Source organism: Mixophyes fleayi, chromosome 2 (assembly GCF_038048845.1).
Source record: "Mixophyes fleayi isolate aMixFle1 chromosome 2, aMixFle1.hap1, whole genome shotgun sequence".
Lineage (NCBI taxonomy): Eukaryota > Metazoa > Chordata > Amphibia > Anura > Limnodynastidae > Mixophyes > Mixophyes fleayi.
Window position 1 is genome coordinate 236,285,586 of NC_134403.1, and position 19,893 is coordinate 236,305,478.

Consider the following 19,893-nt stretch of genomic DNA (forward strand, 5'->3'; position numbering starts at 1 on the left):
CATTCAATAAAAAGTTCTAATATGTGGCTGATGGTTCTCATAATATATTGGTAAATTATGTCATTACTTTTTTTCCAAAAGATAAGAGAATAGATAGAAGTATATTATTTGTTTTACAATCCTTGGTTCAGCAGGTATACTTTATGCATTTATCTAATATTTGGCATGCTTGTAGGACACAAGAGGAAAGTGTGAAGATATCTTCCACACGGGTCACATATAGACATGTAACAAATATCTAACATACAGGGGGAGGAGAGGTTGGGTTAAAACTTTTCTTCCAGGTCTGGTGGCTTGTAAACAAAAGAAAATGTGCTACATAAAAAGCAGTGTGTATGTCCAAGTTGTGGGTAGTGGTCCTACGTGTGTAACTTACTGTACATTGTGAATTATTGTGCACCATTTTCACAGAGAGGCTTATGGCATGGTATCAGCACTAAATATGTTATTGAAATAATTAGATCACACACAGTGCAAGACAATGGGGTATATTTACTAAACTGCAGGTTTGAAAAGTGGAGGTGTTACCTATAGCAAACAATGATTTTGTAGCTGTCATTTTGTAGAATGCACTAAATAAATGATAACTAGAATCAGATTGGTTGCTATAGACATCATCTCCACTCTTACAAAGCCGCAGTTTAATAAATATACCCCCATGAGTGTGCTGGTCCGGTCAGCTGCCTGGATCAGTCACCCCCTCCTGGGTCCCCCATTGCTGGGGGGAGAACCTTGGTCGGCATAGCAATTACAGGTAAAGTACAGACTTGATATACTAAACATTAAGATGTTTTTGAGAAAGTTTAGCAAGCAAAGAAAATAAAGATGTAGTCATTTTAATGGTAAAATAAATAACTAGTTTATTACAAATATACAAAAAAGCTGCTTTCAGTAGGTTTTGTTTCCATCACATTATGTATTTCTTACGAAGTATTCAAATATACAGTATATTACAACGTTCAGCTGTCTGCAATATGTAACAGCACACACAAATGTCTGATAACGTCCATTTACAATATCAGGTAATATATTCCACTTGCTGGTACTCATCATAACAAGCTACAACATAACTATCACTCTTCGCAGTAATTTCATCAAGCATTGTCAGGTGGATAATAACATGAAGTTCGAGAGTAGAAATAAAATAATAAACTGTCTCTATTAGGTTTGTTGCTTTCTCCTTCGTTAATATCGCTTGATGAACGGACACTTTAAAAAAGAAAACCCATAACAGTCCGCTCCAGAACATGTCCTTTTACCCTCTGGAGCGCAGCTCTGGGAGAAGTAAGTCACAAGCACTATTTGAACTGTTCGTTAAACCGGTGAGTTTTCAGCATGATTCTGCAGTTAGAGACAATACTTGACAGACAGAGATTCTGTTGAAGATTTCCAGGGGCAGCATTCAAGAAGGGTCGTAGTCCTGAGAGCGGAGGTAACCTGGAAGAAGCAAATAAAAAAAGCGTCAGCGTGAGCAGAGGGTTGGTATGTAGAGACTGTGATAATAGATGTAACAAGTGGAAATGGATATGACGGCACTAAATACTTTTGTAGTGAAAATATAACTAAAATGGAAGACAGGATGATTTCAGTAGGACGACAGTAATTAATGATGGAGAGTAGAGAGGTTATTCCTGCAGCAACTATTTGATTGGATTGTAGGGGATCAAGATATCATTACAGCAACATGGAGGTTGCAGCAGTCTGGGGAGTATATAACAAAAATTGCTTTGTAGTACCAGGAAAAATGTTTTATTTTTGCAATAGTAATCAGGGAAATAAAACATAGAAGAAATGATAGGATTTTTATACATATTCCACTGGGAAACATTGGGATATAGTGTAGGGACCAGTCATACGGACACTATTTAAGCACCTCCCTCCAGACATGCATTGGTAGCTGTTCAAAAGGACGCACCCTCCACCAGTCCAGTGCCTAGTGGGGGCTTACATATACCCAGTATCGCCCACCTGACCCAGGCCCCTTAAGGAAACATGAAGCCTGCCCCAACTAAGAGGTATCCATTCCTGTGTTCCACATCAACTTGCTAAACCTATCTTCCAGCACTGTGGTGGAAAGGTTAACACTCACAGTCTTGCCATCCTACAGAGCACTGTGAAGCAGTGACTGCCATTCCAGAAATCACTGCCTGGGAACCTCTGTAGCGATTATGCCATGTCCTGCAGAGGAATCCAGCACTATGAGTGGGGGCATTAGCGTAAACACCACGTCGTTACCTCCGTTCTTCCGCTCAGAGCATTAAACAATCATCCGCGCTGTGACACTGAAGTCGCTGACTTTGGAGACCACCCTAATAATAAAAAAATATGCCCTGCCACGCTGGGCAATTAATGCAAACTGAGGGCCTAACAGGAGCAGGAGCACGGTCGGTGAACTTCCAGAATGTCTTATATTGCCCTTTCGCCTGGTCCCTACAATGAATGCTTGAAAAATAGCAAAATTTAAAAGTTATGGATAAGTGAGAAAGCAGAAGTATGACACCTAAAAAAAGTGCTTAGAAAACTGGATGTATTGTTATTTATGTGAGATAATTGATAAGTCTTTTATGTACGGTGTTGTGAGAAAATCAATTATACTCATGGCCTGTAATGATAATATCATCTGAGCAAAATGTGACTAAATACAGTATTTTTTTAAAAAAAACACAACATCTATGGCAATAACGGTCTCTGTATTATTATCACATTTGCTGGTAAGGCTGTACTCCTCTTTCAAATAAAAGATGCCTTTTCTCATTTTGAAGTAAGAGAGGTGTCAGGATTGAGGCAGCGGGGCCTGTGAGGGAAAAGCTGGTGAGCGACAGTGAGACACGATTGTGGGCACGGGGCCTGTGAGGGAAAAGATAATGAGCACCATGGGGAATATCAGAGAAAAGATGGTGAGTGTTGTCATGTGTAATGTCCTGCAGCGTCACACATGCACCCATCTCTGCACTGCACCGTCGCACATGAACCCATCTCTGCCCTGCAGCGTCACACATGAACCCATCTCTGCCCTGCAGCGTCACACATGTACCCATCTGTGCCCTGCAGCGTCACACATGTACCCATCTGTGCCCTGCAGCGTCACACATGTACCCATCTCTGCCCTGCAGCGTCACACGTCACCTCTCTGCCCTGCAGCATCACACATGCCTCCCCCCCGTGCCAGCGCAGCTTCCATCACACATGCCCCCCCTGTGCCAGCGCTATAACCATCACACATCCCCCCCGTGCCAGCGCAGCTTCCATCACACATCCCCCCCGTGCCAGCGCAGCTTCCATCACACATGCCCCCCTGTGCCAGCGCTACAACCATCACACATGCCCCCCTGTGCCAGCGCTACAACCATCACACATGTCCTCCTGTGCCAGCGCTACAACCATCACACATGTCCTCCTGTGCCAGCGCTACAACCATCACACATGCCCTCCTGTGCCAGCGCTACAACCATCACACATGCCCTCCTGTGCCAGCGCTACAACCATCACACATGCCCCCCTGTGCCAGCGCTACAACCTTCACACATGCTCCCCTGTGCCAGCGCTACAACCATCACACATGCCCCCCTGTGCCAGCGCTACAACCATCACACATGCCCCCTGTGCCAGCGCTACAACCATCACACATGTCCTCCTGTGCCAGCGCTACAACCATCACACATGTCCTCCTGTGCCAGCGCTACAACCATCACACATGCCCCCCTGTGCCAGCGCTACAACCATCACACATGCCCCCCTGTGCCAGCGCTACAACCATCACACATGTCCTCCTGTGCCAGAGCTACAACCATCACACATGTCCTCATGTGCCAGCGCTACAACCATCACACATGCCCCCTGTGCCAGCGCTACAACCATCACACATGCCCCCTGTGCCAGCGCTACAACCATCACACATGCCCCCCTGTGCCAGCGCTACAACCATCACACATGCCCCCCTGTGCCAGCGCTACAACCATCACACATGCCCCCTGTGCCAGCGCTACAACCATCACACATGCCCCCCTGTGCCAGCGCTACAACCATCACACACTCACACACTTGCTCCCCTTCTACTTACCTTTTTCTACACGAATGCAGCCAGGAACTGAAAGAAATGATGGAGCTCCTGCACCGAGTACCATAGACTTTCAGCAGCCGCCTAATACTATGTACCATGTGACCGCTGCGGTCACATGACCCTGTGACGTCATATTGACGTGCCAGGGTACCTACACTGAAGGGGATTTAGCCGCTACCTAAGGAAGTGACCGGTAAAGTGAGACTTATCAAGGAAGGAGGGATAAAAGGTGACAACATGTATATGGATGGAGGTGTGACCTTCAGTCTGAAATAACTTCTATTATGTCTAATATTTGGCAAATATTTATAAGCCCGTTTTATAATCATTAATAGTGCTAACCGTCGCTTCCGTAATGATTTATTTTCAATAGTAAAATATTAATAGTAGAATGAATATTTTATGTAAATGTTTTATAGATGCTTAATGGTTAACATTGAGGTGTTACAGTACTTTTTGTAGAACTTATGTTTTAACCACAATTTGGAATTTGGTTAAGCTGCAGTACAGATATAGATTTTATTTCATAAGGCAACAGCTTTTTATATTATTGATATCCACCTTTAGTGTGAACATATTTCCATGTTCTGTCCTGATCTAAAGATCTGTCCATAGAAAAGTTCTTGTTTTTCAGAAATGACAAGTTCATATTTCTTGCATGGGAGTATTTAAAGTATTAAAAAAATATATATTACAACCAAGGTAAAAATATCTTTGCGAATTGTCATATATAAATGCCCGCCCAGACCGTACAATGTGTTATGTGCATACATATATGCTTTGCAACAAATTATCTCTGGAAATTATTTTAAAATGTTGGCAACTCTGTTTGAACATCAGCAGCAATGTTAATCTATTATAATGTTGGGGTTTAATCAATGCTTTGTATTTTATAAACTACTGTTGTAATTGTGTTTCGGTAGGTAATGTATGCAATTGTGCTCTGTTTTTCAGAGGTGCATGATATGCATACAGGAAAAGGAGTTTGAATCTCTTTGTTATAGAGGATTAAAATGACACCAACTTTCTGGATATGGAGAGCATCTACGGGGAGATGTTGGTGTCAAGGACGAAGGTCAGTGTAAATATGTATATGCATTATACTTAATTTGTTGGTCCTTTGTCTAGAAGACTAGTGATGGTTACTGTCTTTCTGGGCTTGCATTAAATATTCATGAAGAGTTATATGTTGAATGTTGTAAGACAAGCTCACTTCATCAGGGAAACACAAAGCATATTGTCTATCAGGCTTTCGAGAATGCATTGATTCTCTTGCTATTACTCTGCATGTAATTTTAAAAGGGTTTCCTAAATCATCTTATCTGGTAGTCCTAGTGGGTCACATGACAATGCATCTTTGCTGATGCAGCTAAATGGCACATCTTAAGTCAAAGGCAAAGAGGATGGAGGACAGCAAAACAGCTACACATTAGAGTGAAACTCCAGGAGAACAGTACCTATTAATGTTGGTACTCATCATCTTCTCCTTTACATTTCAACAGAGGACAGATTCCATTCTAAATATTACAGGCTGTCATTCTTTTACGTCAAGGCCTGCTATGGGTAGAGCCGTTTCCTAGTCCCAATCCCTTTGGCGGGGGACAACATGTTCCGTTACCTTAATTTATTTTTATTGTACCAATTTTGGGCATCCCACTTTTAAATACATTTCTAACAGAGCTACCAAGGATTTATCCTGCCCAACAAAGGTACGCACAAGTGAGAGTGTAGAGGTAAGTCCTTCTTCCCAGCACAGTTAAAGGTGGTGTTAAAGATGCTGTCAGCTTCCACTGGAGCCCAATAAGTAAGAACACTTCAGATTCCTTTGGTAAGCTGGGTCAGGAGGGGGAACTTCGACTAAAGCAGACCTGCAGTAGGTACAGGTGCAGCACAAGGGGACTATCTTCAAGGACTGTGGCTACTGATGTGCTGGGACCCCTGTAGACCCCAGGGAGCATATAATGTACCTCCTCCCTAACCAATTTAAGCTGCTCTCTGAATGTCAGTCTAAACTAGCAGCTCTGCTCTCCTCCGTCTCCCTTGGTGGTACTCATTTTACTGATACTGAATTGCCTGACAGTGTTCAGCGCGACATAAAAAGGCAGAAGGCTAACACACCGACATGGGCACAGAGTGTGCCCATGTCGAGTGTGAATAATACTGACTTACCATCACACAGACATAGCCCATTTCCGACCACTGTACAATAAATTGCGACTAGTGCAAAGGCCGACATTTGAATGGACGTCACTTCAAAATGCGACAGGGACATTGTCATTTTAAAGCGGTGATGCACGGACGTAGGTGAAGGGATGTCCTTCTACCTCTTTCGCTGAAATTTCCACCAACTACCCTGTGCATTTCTTAGAGATGCCACAAGTCGAGTCTGTTTGTGCAATATGTCTGGCTAAATCGGCATAGTAACTTGTAAAAGTTTCCTCTTCCTTAGAGAAGCTTCAATATTGGTATTGATTACTATTAATCACCTAAGATTACTTTGGGAACATATCTATGTGAATTATTATTATTTACAGTACTACACTTTGTTTTTTTTTTTCATTTTATTTTATCTATTCTATATCACGTGGGAGGAATATTTAATAAAAATGGATGTCCCTTTTTGTTCGACTTTTTGATCAATTAGAAATGAGACTACGCAAACCTTGGGATGGTTGTACATTTTGGATATTGTAGATTTGAAGTATTGCTTTTTTTTTTAGTTTCAATACCTATCACAGAGTTTGATTTTAGTTCACATTTATTACACTTTTTTTGTTTATATTCTTTTTGAGTATAAGATTGTTGATCAGCAGCGCCATCTCTGTTTTCGATTGTTATGAATAACGTTTGATTTTCGGCTTTAGGGATCAGAAGTCAGAAAACAGAGGGCAGCTCCTGATTGTCAGCGCTAATACAGTAATATCAGAGTCAGCCCTCAGGATTTCTGGCACCTTATGGCCATTTCTCTTGTATGCCTATACAATTACTTTTGATCCATCTGGAAATGGCTTTTTTTGAAAGGGTACAGCCTTTCCAAGGAATCACAAAGAGCTGCTCTATGCCACTAAATTATTCTGTCCTGTATAAATAAATGGACATTTCTATTGCCAAGTCCAATGAGTGTAGTTTTGTCTCCTTTTCATCATTAGTCTGTGGACAAAAAGATGGATGTACAACCTCCTGAATAAAGTGGAATGTAGATACTACTGTAGGCAGGAATGCTGAATTGGCTCTAAGTACCACATTATCTGCATAGACATTCAGAAAGGGATTCTTGCACTACTGCACTTGTAATTTTCCAACTCTGCGATCAGAAGTAATATTGCCATCCATCTCAAAGAAAGTTCTTGCAGTGGTTCAAAAGGGTCAGAATTCATAGTGTTAAGCTAAATTGAGTCCCACGGAGCCACAAATGCCTTATAGAGGGACAGATCCTCTTCAGTGCTTGGAAGAAGCGAATAATCAAATCTTCTGTAGCTTAAGTTGTATCTATGAACACGCTCAATCCAGACACTTGCAACTTGAGTGTAGATAAAGCAAGTAATTTGCAGAGACCATCCTGAAGCAAGTCAGTGACCTGGCTAATAACTTCTGCAGTTGGATTGAATTTAGAGTCGCATCATGTGATAGACTTCTTCCAAGTTTTGTAATAGATATTAAAATATTTTTTTTTTCCCCTCGCTTGCAATAGTGTGCTGATTCTTTGCTCTGAGACTCCCTTATGTCTAAACAGCTTCCGTTCCATCTCCAGTCCATTTAAAATTGCTGCTCTGGATTGTTTGAAGAATTGGACTTTGGTGCAGACATTCTGGCCGAAAAGGCAGAGGCCATGGTTTTTCCCAAAGCATCTCCAAGGCTACAGGACACCATCGATGATTAGGCCACAATGGATGGAATGCTGTTAGCTCTGCTCTTTCCTTTCTAAGGTTTTTTATTTTTTATTTTTTTACAATGTCAATGATGAGTGGAAATAAAAGGACATGGCCCAGGTGGAATGTCCATGGAACTGTCTGTCGAGAGTAGAACCTGGATACCTTGTCATTTCTCTCTCCTACCACTGGGGGACACTGCCAGACATTGGGGTATAGTAGTGGGATTGGGAGTTTAGGCACTAAAAACTCTTTGATTTTTACTCCCCTCCTCTGCTATGCCCCTCCTCTCCTAGATACCTCAGTTTTTTTTTAGTGCCTTAGGAGTTAGGCCAGTTTAGTATAGACTCCTGCCTATATGTTATTTAGTGATAGTGTTTCACGTTTTTATTTTATTTTTTCTTAAGGCTGCTTTGCGGGGATCGATCCTAAGTCCCAGAGAGGATGAATAGTCCTGGGCTTCCTTCACCCTGATCCCCGCGCAAGGTAAGAAGTGGCTGATGCCCGGGTCTTCCTTCACCAGTCTTGCCGGTAGTTCATCCCCTAGAAACGAGCTGTTAGTTGTGGATAGCGCCATTAGGGCTTTAGGTGCCCACGGAGGTAGACCTCTTCAGCGGGCCACAGAGATAGGTCGCGCGGGGGAGATCCAGGATCCATCTCTCCCCGCCGACGGACTACCCAGCAAGCCCCCTCCTACATACCCCCACTTCCCCTGACAACGAGCAGCGGGGTCCGTTATCGCTCCCTCTATTATAGAGAGCGGCGCTGCAGGAGGAGGGCAGAGACGCACATGCTACCTGGGCACTGTAACAAGCGTGTTGTGGAGAGATTACCGACAGCCATATTATAGATGAGCTGTTCGGTAATTTAGAGAGGAGCAGACATTTTTTTGATGAAGGCGGAGCTGGAGGAGGACCTTCGTTTCCCGCACTTCTCAGGATCCTGCACAGCAGAGTCGCCATCTTTAGCTCACACCGAGCAGCTGCATGTCGCTTCTCTCCTCTCATTTACCTCTTCTGTGACTGGTATCGTTAAATCCTGTGTTTGTTTGTGTGCAAAAACATTTTAAACATTCATGGTTCTACCTAGCGGGAGAGGTTAAAAGTTACTGTGGGGCAAATTTGTACCCGGGTATATAGATCTGGCTACAAATTGTGTATTGCTGTATTCTGACATTAACTGTTTAGACAATAATCATTTATCTGTCTAGTCATAATCAGTTTAGACTGTATTTAACCAGTAATGTCTAACAAGGAGTCCTCTGACAGGGGATCCTCTGAAGGGTCTGCATTGTATTTTACTTGTGCCATGTGTAAAGTAAAACTTTCAAAAGGACAGCATGACAAAGGTGCTCTTTGCGCTGCTTGTGAGACCGGATCTCAGGAGCGTCCCGCCCCAGCTCAAACACCGGTAGCCATGGTAGAGCCGCCTTGGGTTAAATCCTTTGCTGCAACTATGGAGAAGTTTACTACGGTGATGTTACAGGCTGCATAGATATGTCAGAATGTAGTTACAGAGTCTCAGGTATCTCTCACTGCAGGGCAGTGCTCTTCACATGTAGCAGGGGCGAGTGACCAGACAGAATTTGCAGGCACATCCTCACAGAGTTCTCTGACTCATAGTGATGATCGCCCACTTGCAGTCTCCCACAGAGCCAAAAGGGCCTCACTGGATGTAAACCAGGGTCGTAGCCCAGGCTCAGATATCCCATCAGATGAGGATGGAAATATAGTCTCGGATACTCAGGAAGAAGACTCACTGAGTATTATGACCACCTCGGTGGGTAATATTGAAAGCCTGGTGTTAGGTATTAGGCATAGCCTTGGTTTTGCTGACCCTACACCCTCGGCTCCCTCAGGTTTCTCTATTTTCAAAAGGACTAAATCTCAGGTTATGTCTTTCCCACCGTCATCAGAGATGGTACAGATTGTGACAGACGCTTGGTTAAACCCAGGAAAACAGTTTGTTATGCCGGGTAGATTTAAGAGTTTTTACCCTCTTTCAACAAAGGATTGTATAAAATGGGAGGCGTCTCCCAAGGTGGACAGACCCATTATCAGGTTGTCCACTTCTTCTGCCATTCCTACCCAGGAGAGAGTATCTCTTAAAGACCCCACTGACAAAAAGTGTGACAATGCGCTCCGGTCCGCATATGTGGCTTCCGGCAGCTTGTTTAGGCCCACTATGGCAATGGTATGGGCAAATAAGGCGGTGCAGATATGGGCAGAGCAGTTGATCTCGGCCATCCAAAGTAATGCTCCACTACCTGATCTCCTGGTTCTCGCTGAGCACATTCAGGAGACGGCGGATTATATGGGACAGGCATCCATGGATGCAGTAGCAGTCAATGCCAGAATTGGCGGCCTTATTATGGCGTCACGACATTCCCTGTGGTTACGTTCGTGGACGACGGATGCTGAATCTAAGAGGCCCTTTTGATGGAGTCACTATGTTTGGGCCGGAGCTTGAGAAAGTGATTGAGGTAGCCACAGGAGGGAAGAGTAATATTCTTCCTATGGGCTCTCGTAAACCGCGTCAAGCTCGGTTTCGGTCCTTTCGCTCCTTCTCGCAGGGCCGTGGCGGCCCACCAAGGGGTCAGCCGGCGGTTTCCAGAGGAGGCGGCGGCAGAGGTAGGGGCGCTCCCAGACGGGGAACGTCGCGTCCCAGTGAAAAACCTGCTGCATGACTCCTTGGCCCCCACGCGGGTAACCGTGGTGGGGGCACGGCTTCTTCTCTTCAAGCGCCAGTGGTGGTCAGTCACGTCGGACGCTTGGATTCGAGGAGTGTCAAAAGGATATGTTATAGACTTAATCCAGTTTCCACCAATAAGGTTCCTTTCCTCACCGGTGCCCGCTTGTCCCTTCAGAAGTCAGGCCCTGCTGGAGGCAGTGGCGAAGCTTCAGGGTGCTGGAGTGGTGGTTCCGGTGCCGGGGCCAGAAAGGGGTCAGGGGTTCTACTCCAATCTCTTCTTGGTTTCGAAGCCGGACGGAACATTTCGCCCTATACTGAATCTCGGGTCCTTGAACAAGCAAGTGGTAGTCCAGAGATTCAAAATGGAGTCTCTTCGGACAGTCATTGCAGGGATGGAAGAGGGAGAGTTTCTAGCTTCCATCGATATAAAAGATGCGTATTTACACATTCCTATATGGGAACAGCATCATCGGTTCCTGAGGTTTGCGGTGAGTTCCGATCATTTTCAATTCAGAGCCCTTCCGTTTGGTCTGACCTCTGCTCCTCGAGTGTTCACAAAAATCATGGCAGTTATGGCAAGTGCCCTGAGAAGAAGGGGAGTCATGATAATTCCATATCTAGACGACCTACTTTTAAAGGCAAGGTCTGCAGAGATTTTATCTCGCCAGGTTCAGACCACAATGGAGTTCTTGGAGGACCATGGGTGGATTCTGAATGTGCCAAAATCGTCTCTCATCCCAGCTCAGCGCATGCGCTTTCTGGGATTGGTGTTCGACACAATGGTTCAGAGGGTGTTCCTTCCTCAGGAAAAGATAATCGCCCTCCAGCGGAGAACCAGAGTATTATTGGATCGTCCTCGAGTGTCCATGCTCTCTTGCATGAAACTTCTAGGAACTATGGTGTCGGTGTACGAGGCAGTTCCGTTTGCCCAATTTCATTCCCGGTCTCTTCAGTTGGAAATTCTCCGGAAATGGTCGGGGTCACAGGAACGGTTGGACAGACAGTTCATTCGACTGTCTCCTTTAACTCGACTGTCATTAACGTGGTGGCTCTCCACGAGCAACCTAAGCAAAGGTCAGACCCTCAAATCGGGCCCCTGGACCTTAGTGACCACGGACGCAAGTCTTTCGGGTTAGGGAGGAGTCACGGGACCGTTAAGGTTTCAGGGACTCTGGTCTCCCCAGGAGTCAGCTCTTCCCATAAACATATTGGAGTTGAGAGCTGTGCTCAAGACTGTTAAAAGCTCAGTGGTTTCTGGAAGGAAAACAATGCCACAGCTGTGGCTTACTTGAATCATCAAGGAGGAACTAGCAGCAAGGCAGTCATGCAAAAGGCTGCCAAGATTCTAATCTGGGCGGAACATCACGTTCCCCAGATATCGGCGGTATATATCCCGGGAGTGGACAACTGGGAAGCCGATTCCCTAAGCAGGGAGAAAGTTCATCCAGGGGAGTGGTCCCTGTGCAAAGAGGTATTCGCTCTTCTAGTTCAGAAATGGGGTCTACCAGAAATAGACCTCATGGCTTCCAGACTGAATTGTCAGGTCCCTCGGTATTGTGCAAAGTCCCGGGACCCTCGAGCATACGCAGCAGACGCCATGGCGATTTTGTGGCGCTTCAGGCTGGTGTATCTGTTCCCACCTTTTCCGATGCTGTCTCGCGTTCTGAAAAAGCTAAAAAGAGAACGCGTTCAGGCAATCTTGGTAGCCCCTCATTGGCCTCGCAGGGCGTGGTTCTCAGACATTCTGGGAATGTCAGCAGATCAGCCGTTTCGTCTGCCCATGCGCACATACCTGCTAGTTCAGGGCCCTCTTCATTATCTCGATTTAGATCGGCTGGCTTTGACGGCGTGGCTGCTGAATCCTTAGTTCTTAAGGCTAAGGGTTTTTCGTCACGAGTTATTGCCACCATGATTAGGGCAAGAAAGTCATCTTCTGCGGCTATTTATCATAGGATCTGTAAGGTTTATATCCTTTGGTGTGAATCCAAGGGTTTCCATACTTCCAGGTTTAGCCTGTCTAGACTGTTGGCTTTTTTGCAGGAGGGCCTGGAAAAGGGACTCAGACTGGGTTCCCTTAAAGTTCAGGTGTCTGCACTGTCAATTTATTTTCAGCGAAAATTGGCACTTCTGAGTGAGGTTCAGACCTTTTTACAAGGAGTCCTTCATATTCAACCCCCATTTTCTCATCCGGTAGAACCTTTGGGACTTGAATTTAGTGTTGAGGGCTCTTTGTCTTCCTCCATTCGAGCCCCTTCATACCGCAGAATTGCACCATCTGTCTTGGAAGACGGTTTTTCTTCTAGCTATACCTTCAGCTAGGAGGGTGTCGGAATTGGCAGCACTCTGTTGTAGTTCTCCATTTTTGGTGTTTCATGAAGATAGAGCGGTGTTACGTACTAAACCTTCCTTTGTTTCAAAGGTAGTGTCTAGGTTCCATCTCAACCAGGAGATTGTGGTTCCGGCATTTCGTCCGGATTTGTCGTCTTCAACTGACTCTGTTGATTACGATCTTCATCTACTGGATGTGGTTAGGGCTCTCCGGTGCTATGTGGACCGCACAGCCTCTACTCGTAAAACAAAGGATCTGTTTGTTTTATACAACGTCAAGAAGCGTGGTTGGCCGGCGTCTAAACAGACTATTGCTCAGTGGATTACTTCCACTATTAGTCTGGCTTATGTCCGAGCTTCTCGGCCAGTTCCTCAGACGCTTAGGGCTCACTCGACCAGGGCTGTTGGTGCATCCTGGGCGGCACGCCATGGGGCTTCGGCTGAACAACTGTGCAAAGCGGCCACTTGGACGTCTGTTCATACTTTTGTAAAGTTTTACAGATTGCAGGCTTTCGCATCTTCTGATGCGAGCTTTGGCAGGAAAGTATTACATGCAGCCACTCCAGAGCATTCCCTCCCATGAGGCTGCTTTGGTATGTCCCCAATGTCTGGCAGTGTCCCCCAGTGGTAGGAGAGAGAAAAGAGGATTTTTACTTACCGTAAAATCTATTTCTCTTTCTCCACTGGGGGACACTGCGCTCTCTCCCTTGCTCTGTAGACGATCTGATTATGAATGTTTTTGATTTACATTCTTCTGCCCTTTGGGCAGCTCCTTATAGTACACTTGGTTAGTCAAAACTGAGGTATCTAGGAGAGGAGGGGCATAGCAGAGGAGGGAAGTAAAAATCAAAGAGTTTTTAGTGCCTAAACTCCCAATCCCACTACTATAGCCCAATGTCTGGCAGTGTCCCCCAGTGGAGAAAGAGAAATAGATTTTACGGTAAGTAAAAATCCTCTTTTCTGCTTGTCATATCGTCCACTTGGAAAATGGCAACATTTCCTATCCGTAGCTGGGAAACCTGGTATAGAGACCATTTTCCCGGATTAATCTGTTTTCGACTGTTGTAAATGTCTATTATGGTCTGATAGATGAAGTGCTGAGATTGACTTCAGATTTTGTTCATGTTTTTTGCGTCTTCCACCATCATATCTGTATGCCAGTGTCCAATTTGTCTACAATGAGCAGGGATCCTTCAAATGGGAGATTGGCTAGACTATTTTTTTTCTTCAGTTTCTGGTTGCCCAAGAGCGCAACCAGAGCCTCCGCTGTTGATGCCATTGTCCTTGCTGCGAAAGCAATGGCATCTAAAGATGCTTAACACAGAAATTCTATGCCTCTCCGGTAACCTCAATGCTTATCAACATGTATTGTCTGCTTGCTTTTTCTTGAACATCTGTATCTCCCCACAATCTAAGCTAGACTAATTTCTCTATCCTCCAATTGGTGGACACTGGGCAATAGAGTAGTTTGAATAGGCTACGGGCACTTTAAGAACTTGTTAACTAGCCCTAGCTCCTGCCTTTCTATACCCCACTTCCTGTATGGGATTCAGTTTAGGTTTAGTGTCTGGCGAATCCCGCTGTTTTAGGTCCTTGCAGCCCTGTTAACTTTTATTTTGTTTTATTTAATTGTACTTTTTATTGGAGGCTTCAGTCTCCTGTCACATAGCAGCCGCATTGACGGTTCACAGAGCCGTGTCTGTCACTGTGGAGCTGGTTGTTCCTGTCTGATTGTGGCAGTGCACAGCACGGATGGTTGGAGATACCTCCGCTGGCGTCCCCCTGCTTCCATTGCTGGATGCCTCCGAGGAGCCGACCACAGTCGCCGCAAGCTGTGCCTGGCATCCCTAGCACCAGACACCAGAATAGGCAGACATTTTGGAGCTCCAGCTCCCCCCATCTCTGTCCCTTGTCTTGTGTTGTGGGGGGGGTTTCTCAATGGTTTGTCTCTTACACTGTTCGAGCTCTTTGGCTGTATAGCAGGTTCAATTTCTGTGCTTTAATTGTGTGCCTCTTGTCTTTTTCATTGTGTTTTTTTTTTTTCAGTGTGTGAAGTGTCAGATAGGGGGAGATCCTTGAGGGTTAAGGCTGTGGTGACTTTTATGATGAAGTTCACCTGTGCCGTCTTTAACTCCCAAGTTGATGACTGTCAGGCATAGATGTGGTGTGCGCAGTCTGCCAGTCTAGGGACTGCATACCGTGTGCGACAGAGGGCTCTGGTTCCGACTCGGCGAGGCCCGCCTGGACTGTGCGCTGCCACAATCAGACAGGAACAGCCAGCTCTACTGTGCCGTCTGTAACTCCCAAGTTGATGACTGTCAGGCATAGATGTGGTGTGCGCAGCCTGCCAGTCTAGGGACCGCATACTGTGTGCGACAGAGGGCTCTGGTTCCAACTCGGTGAGGCCCGCCTGGACTCGATTACAGGGTTTGGTTTCCGTTTCTTCCTCCTAAGAGAGGATGTTGCAATACTCTATGCCATCTTCCTTTCGTAAACACAGGTAGATTGCGGTGCCTCTGCAGGGAAATGAGTCAGATTCTGACTGCTCTTCCCAGGAGCAGGATGAAGTGGTGGTTGATTCTGTCATGGAGAATTCTTCTTTTGTGGGGGAAGTTCCTCCTGAGCAACATGGTGTAGAGGATTTGATACAGGCTGTGCATCAGGTTTTGGAGATTCCTGAGGCAGTAGTCCCTGGGACTGCATAACCCTCTCTCTTTACACGGTGGACAAAGACTTCTTTGTCTTTTCCCTCTTCTTTACAATTGGAAGATTTGTTGGGTGAGCTTTGGTGTTCACTGGATCGTAAGTTTCAGGTGTCCCGTCTGCTGCAGTCTTGTTATCCCTTTTCTCCTCAGTTTCTTGCGAAATGGGAGGTGCCACCACAAGTAGATGCTCCGGTTGCAAGGCTGGCTAAGGTCACTACATCCCTCTTCCCAACGCAGTCACTCCTAAGGACAGAGCTGACGGCAAGATTGAGGGCATCCTTAAGTCCATTTTCGTGGTGGTGGTGGCCAACTTTGTGGCCCGCTTTGTCGTAGGCATGGGTTATCAAATTTGTAGAACGCTGGTTAGAACAGCTGTCTAAGAGTTTGTTGGCTAGGAGACTATTTTCGTAACTGCTTCCTTTGGTGGAACAGATTCAGAGAGCTATGGGTTTCTTGGTAGCGGTGGTCCTGGATGTGGGACTGATTGGGTCTCTGATTGCCTCTGCGAATTTTGCTCATCTGACTCTTTGGCTTAAATTGTGGGAGGCTGATGTTGAGTCTAAAAAGGTTCTTGAGACCGTTCATTCTTCTGGAGGTGTTTTGTTTGGGCTTCAGCTTGACTCCATTATCAGTCAAGCAACAGGAGGAAAAAGTACTTTTCTTGCTGCCAATGCTCCCAAGCTAAGAATGTCCAGGTTCCAGTCCTTTCGATCTCCAGGCAGGTCTCGGGTTTGGGTCATGGGTCAGTCCTCCAGAGGTCAGTGTTTCGCCCCTAGGGTGGTCTGCAGTGTGGACGTCAGGCCTAGTCTGCTCGGTGTTCGGCAGCTAAGTCAGCAGACAAGCAATCTGTTTAGCAGCCATTCTGCCCCTCTGTGGTCTGGCGTGGTGGGAGCTCGTCTTCTTCCGTTCAGAGATCAGTGGTTTCAGTCTACAATGGATGTCTGCGTACAGGGATTTATGGACCAGTGTTACATGATCGATCTCCTTGTTATCTTCCCCGGTAGCTCTGAGACAGGCTATTCACACCCTGATTTCCTTTGGAGTCGTTACTCTGGTTCAGGAATCACAAAAGTTTTGGGTTTTTTATTCCAACCTGTTTCTTGTTCCAAAATTCAACTTCTCGTTCAGGCAAATTCTGATTTGAAAATCTTTAAACTCTTAGGTTAGGGTGCCCAGATTCAAGATGGCTATCTGCATGTTCCCATCTGAATGGGTCATCATTCCTTCCTTAGGGTTGCGGTTCAGTCGGGTCACTACCAATTACAGGCACTTTCTTTAGGTCTGGCCACAAAGATCATGGCGGCCATGGCTGTGATGTGCGGTCCAAGTGGATTGCAATCATCCTTATCTGGACAATCTTTTAAAGGCAGAGTCTCCAGCAGTTCTCCTGAAGGGTAATGACCGAGACTCTGGAGTCCCACGGTTGGATCCTCAATTTAAAGAAGTCCAAGTTGACTCCAACCAAGGGTGATTTTTTTCGGACTTCTATCCAATACCCTACAACAGCAGGTGTTGTTGCCCGGAGAAAATTCAGGCTTTACAGAAGATGGTAAGATCTCTTTTGGCTTTCAAACATACCTCTGTACACTTCTTTATGAGGGTTCTGGACAAGATGGTATTGACATTTTAGGTGGCCTGGTTTGCTTAGTTTCATGCACAAGAATTCCAGCTGGAACTTGGGGGTGGGTGGCTGAGTTTTTCCCTTTCCTGGAGAACCACATATTGTTGAAAATACTTAGTTGCTAAAGGCTTTTCACAGGCCCCACATCTATATGTTGCTGTAGTTTTCTCTCCTTCTTCCCATCAACAGGCTCTACAATAGTACTGAACATTAGCTAGCTAACAAACTAAAGTGCCTGACCTCAATCTTTGTGACCTATGACGTGGCGCACTTGCATGTGCAGACCGCCGAGGAACAATAATTGGCATGAAAATTTAAATTTTTACAGCACATCTGCTCTTGGAGGTAACAGGCTGGTGTTCCCTGGGTAGCCAGCCCATACCCCAACTTACACCCTCGGGTAGCGTGTGGCTTGACCACAACAAAGTACTGTACTACAGAAAATAGTAAAACCCTACCTAATCTACCTATTACAAGAGACAGGAAATATGTGGGGGAAAGAGGAGGAACTGTCTTGTATACTGCTATATGTATCTACCTAGACTGGGAAGGAAACCTACCCATTGTATTGAATGCCATGGAGGATTGAGGAGGAAATAGTGTTTCTGAGAACTCTAAGCAGACAGTGTGTACAAACAATACATTATTATTTTTTTTTTGTGCTGTATTGTGGGGGACATCATAGTAGTTAAAAAAATAAATAAAATTGATGTACAGTGGGATGACTCCTTTAAGAAAATGAGAGGATTGTCATATATTTTTCTGCTCTATTAGTGTCATGCAGGTTTCCATATGGCTTAAAAAAAATAAAAAAATATTATGACATTCAATGGCTTGTAGTCTTTGCTAACTCCCATGCATTTATGCCTTACATAGGCTTCTGATTGAACAAAGGAATGGGTTCAGAAGGGTTCCAAAGAAGCCAGAAAGAGTTGAAAGTGAGGTTCAGAATGGCCATGGGACAATTAAAAGCAGCTTTACACCCTCCGTGGCAGAACCTGTCCATCCCACGCGTACCAACGTGCTGAAACAACTTTACAAACCTTTTCTTTTCACTATTGGGGTATGTATGTTTTTTTTCTGGATTATAAATGCATGGATCTACACAGTGGTCAAAGTGGAAGTTTAGAAGTTCTGGTGTGGGAATTTGTGAAGTGAATGTATGGAGGCTGCCTAAACCCCCAAAAACTTTAGGAATTTTAATAGTGTCAAATTATTGTTATATTCATTTTACAACTGTAGTATAATACATAACTTATCATATGATACAAGGCTACCCAGCTTACATCCCCTACCTCACCTGTGTCAAGTTACCTCTCCTTTATGTCTCCTGTGGTGTTAGTAAAACTGAAAACAGAGGAATCATATTACTTTTTAAACTACTAGAAAGCTTTATATTGTTGTCACACTTATAATTGTTTATCATTTCTTTTGTATTTTTCACTAATTATGCAGTGGTCTTATTAGATATCCCTGATAATTGCCCACGATATTCTCACTTTGAAACAATTTTTTACTGCAACAATAATGTCTGTTAAATTGATGATTGTCATTATGATTGTACACAGGGTATAGCAGACTGGGCACACACACAGATTGGACCACAAAGACTGGGGCATACACACAGATTGACACACCAAGGCTGGAGCGCACATAACCCATGTTAAATTGATATTGATATAATAATCTTAAAATATTGTGTCATACAAACCTTACTTTTTGAATATGCTCATATGTCTACTTTTGATACTATGTGAGCGAATATATGAATGGGATTTGATTATATACGGAGGCATTAAATTAAAATGTATATTATTCTATAGCAAATTAATTAACTGAAGTTTTTATATTTAACTAAACTTAATATGTTCACCATGCTATATTTCAGTCCTTTAGTGCAGTGTGCCATGTCAGGAGGGAGACACTTCACTAACTAAATAAGCAGTGACTGACAACTAGGCCGTTTTGCTTTACATATACATGGGCATGGCCAGTAGTCAATGGAACCATCTTGGTGTTTTGACTTCAGTGGATCCCATCAGGACACATTACTCAAAATGTGTGAGGAGTTGCAGCTGTATAATGGAGTGGGAAGATGTGAAGATACCGGGTTTATCTGGCCCAATGCTACCCACTTCACGCTGGCTGGCCACCCACGGCTGCCTTCCTATGCCAGGGAAGTCTACCCAGTACCTTCTAGGATTTGTATGGTCATTCAGGCAAAATGCACATAAGCTAAATACTGACTGCTTTTTCATGTAGCACACAAATATTACCTTTAAATTTCAGTGTACAAATAAGCTATCAAGTATTTGTGTGCTACATGAAAAAACAGTCAGTATTTAACTTATGTGCAAAACAGAAAACTAGTTTGCACCCCTTGCATTGTAACATGGTTTTGTCCAGGAGACTGAAATAAGATACCTCTTCATTTAAGATCCTTAATAATTCAGGCCCTTCATTTGTAAAATCACTCCATTCTGGTTCATCCCGAAAATTACAGGCACTTGCTTCCTCTTTCAACATTAGGAACACATCCAACAGGTTCTCCAATTTCTCCTGTAGACTGGCTCCTTCCCACATGATAATCTTTGGGCAGTCCTTATCCCAATAATCCAA

The 19,893-nt window shown here is 44.6% G+C and overlaps 1 protein-coding gene and 1 long non-coding RNA gene across 7 annotated transcripts in view; one reads left to right on the top strand and one right to left on the bottom strand.

Moving 5' to 3' along the window:
* Positions 1-820: 820 nt before the first annotated feature.
* Positions 821-4,271, bottom strand: LOC142138754 (uncharacterized). Its single transcript, XR_012688108.1, has 2 exons — positions 4,061-4,271; positions 821-1,437 (listed from the first exon to the last, which is right to left on the bottom strand). It is a non-coding gene; the product is annotated as an uncharacterized LOC142138754 (long non-coding RNA).
* The window catches only part of PARL (presenilin associated rhomboid like), a 127,466-nt gene continuing 111,764 nt past the window's right edge, over positions 4,192-19,893 (top strand). For 3 of the 6 annotated variants that reach the window (XM_075195680.1, XM_075195684.1, XM_075195685.1), the window contains exons 1-3: positions 4,192-4,289; positions 5,015-5,135; positions 18,151-18,337. In XM_075195680.1, coding sequence (XP_075051781.1) covers positions 5,074-5,135; positions 18,151-18,337 — 249 coding nt within the window. In that variant the 5' untranslated portion in view covers positions 4,192-4,289; positions 5,015-5,073. Of the gene's footprint in view, positions 4,314-5,014; positions 5,136-8,336; positions 8,416-18,150; positions 18,338-19,893 lie in introns of those variants that run through there. The other 3 variants (XM_075195681.1, XM_075195682.1, XM_075195686.1) reach the window with 3 other exon arrangements.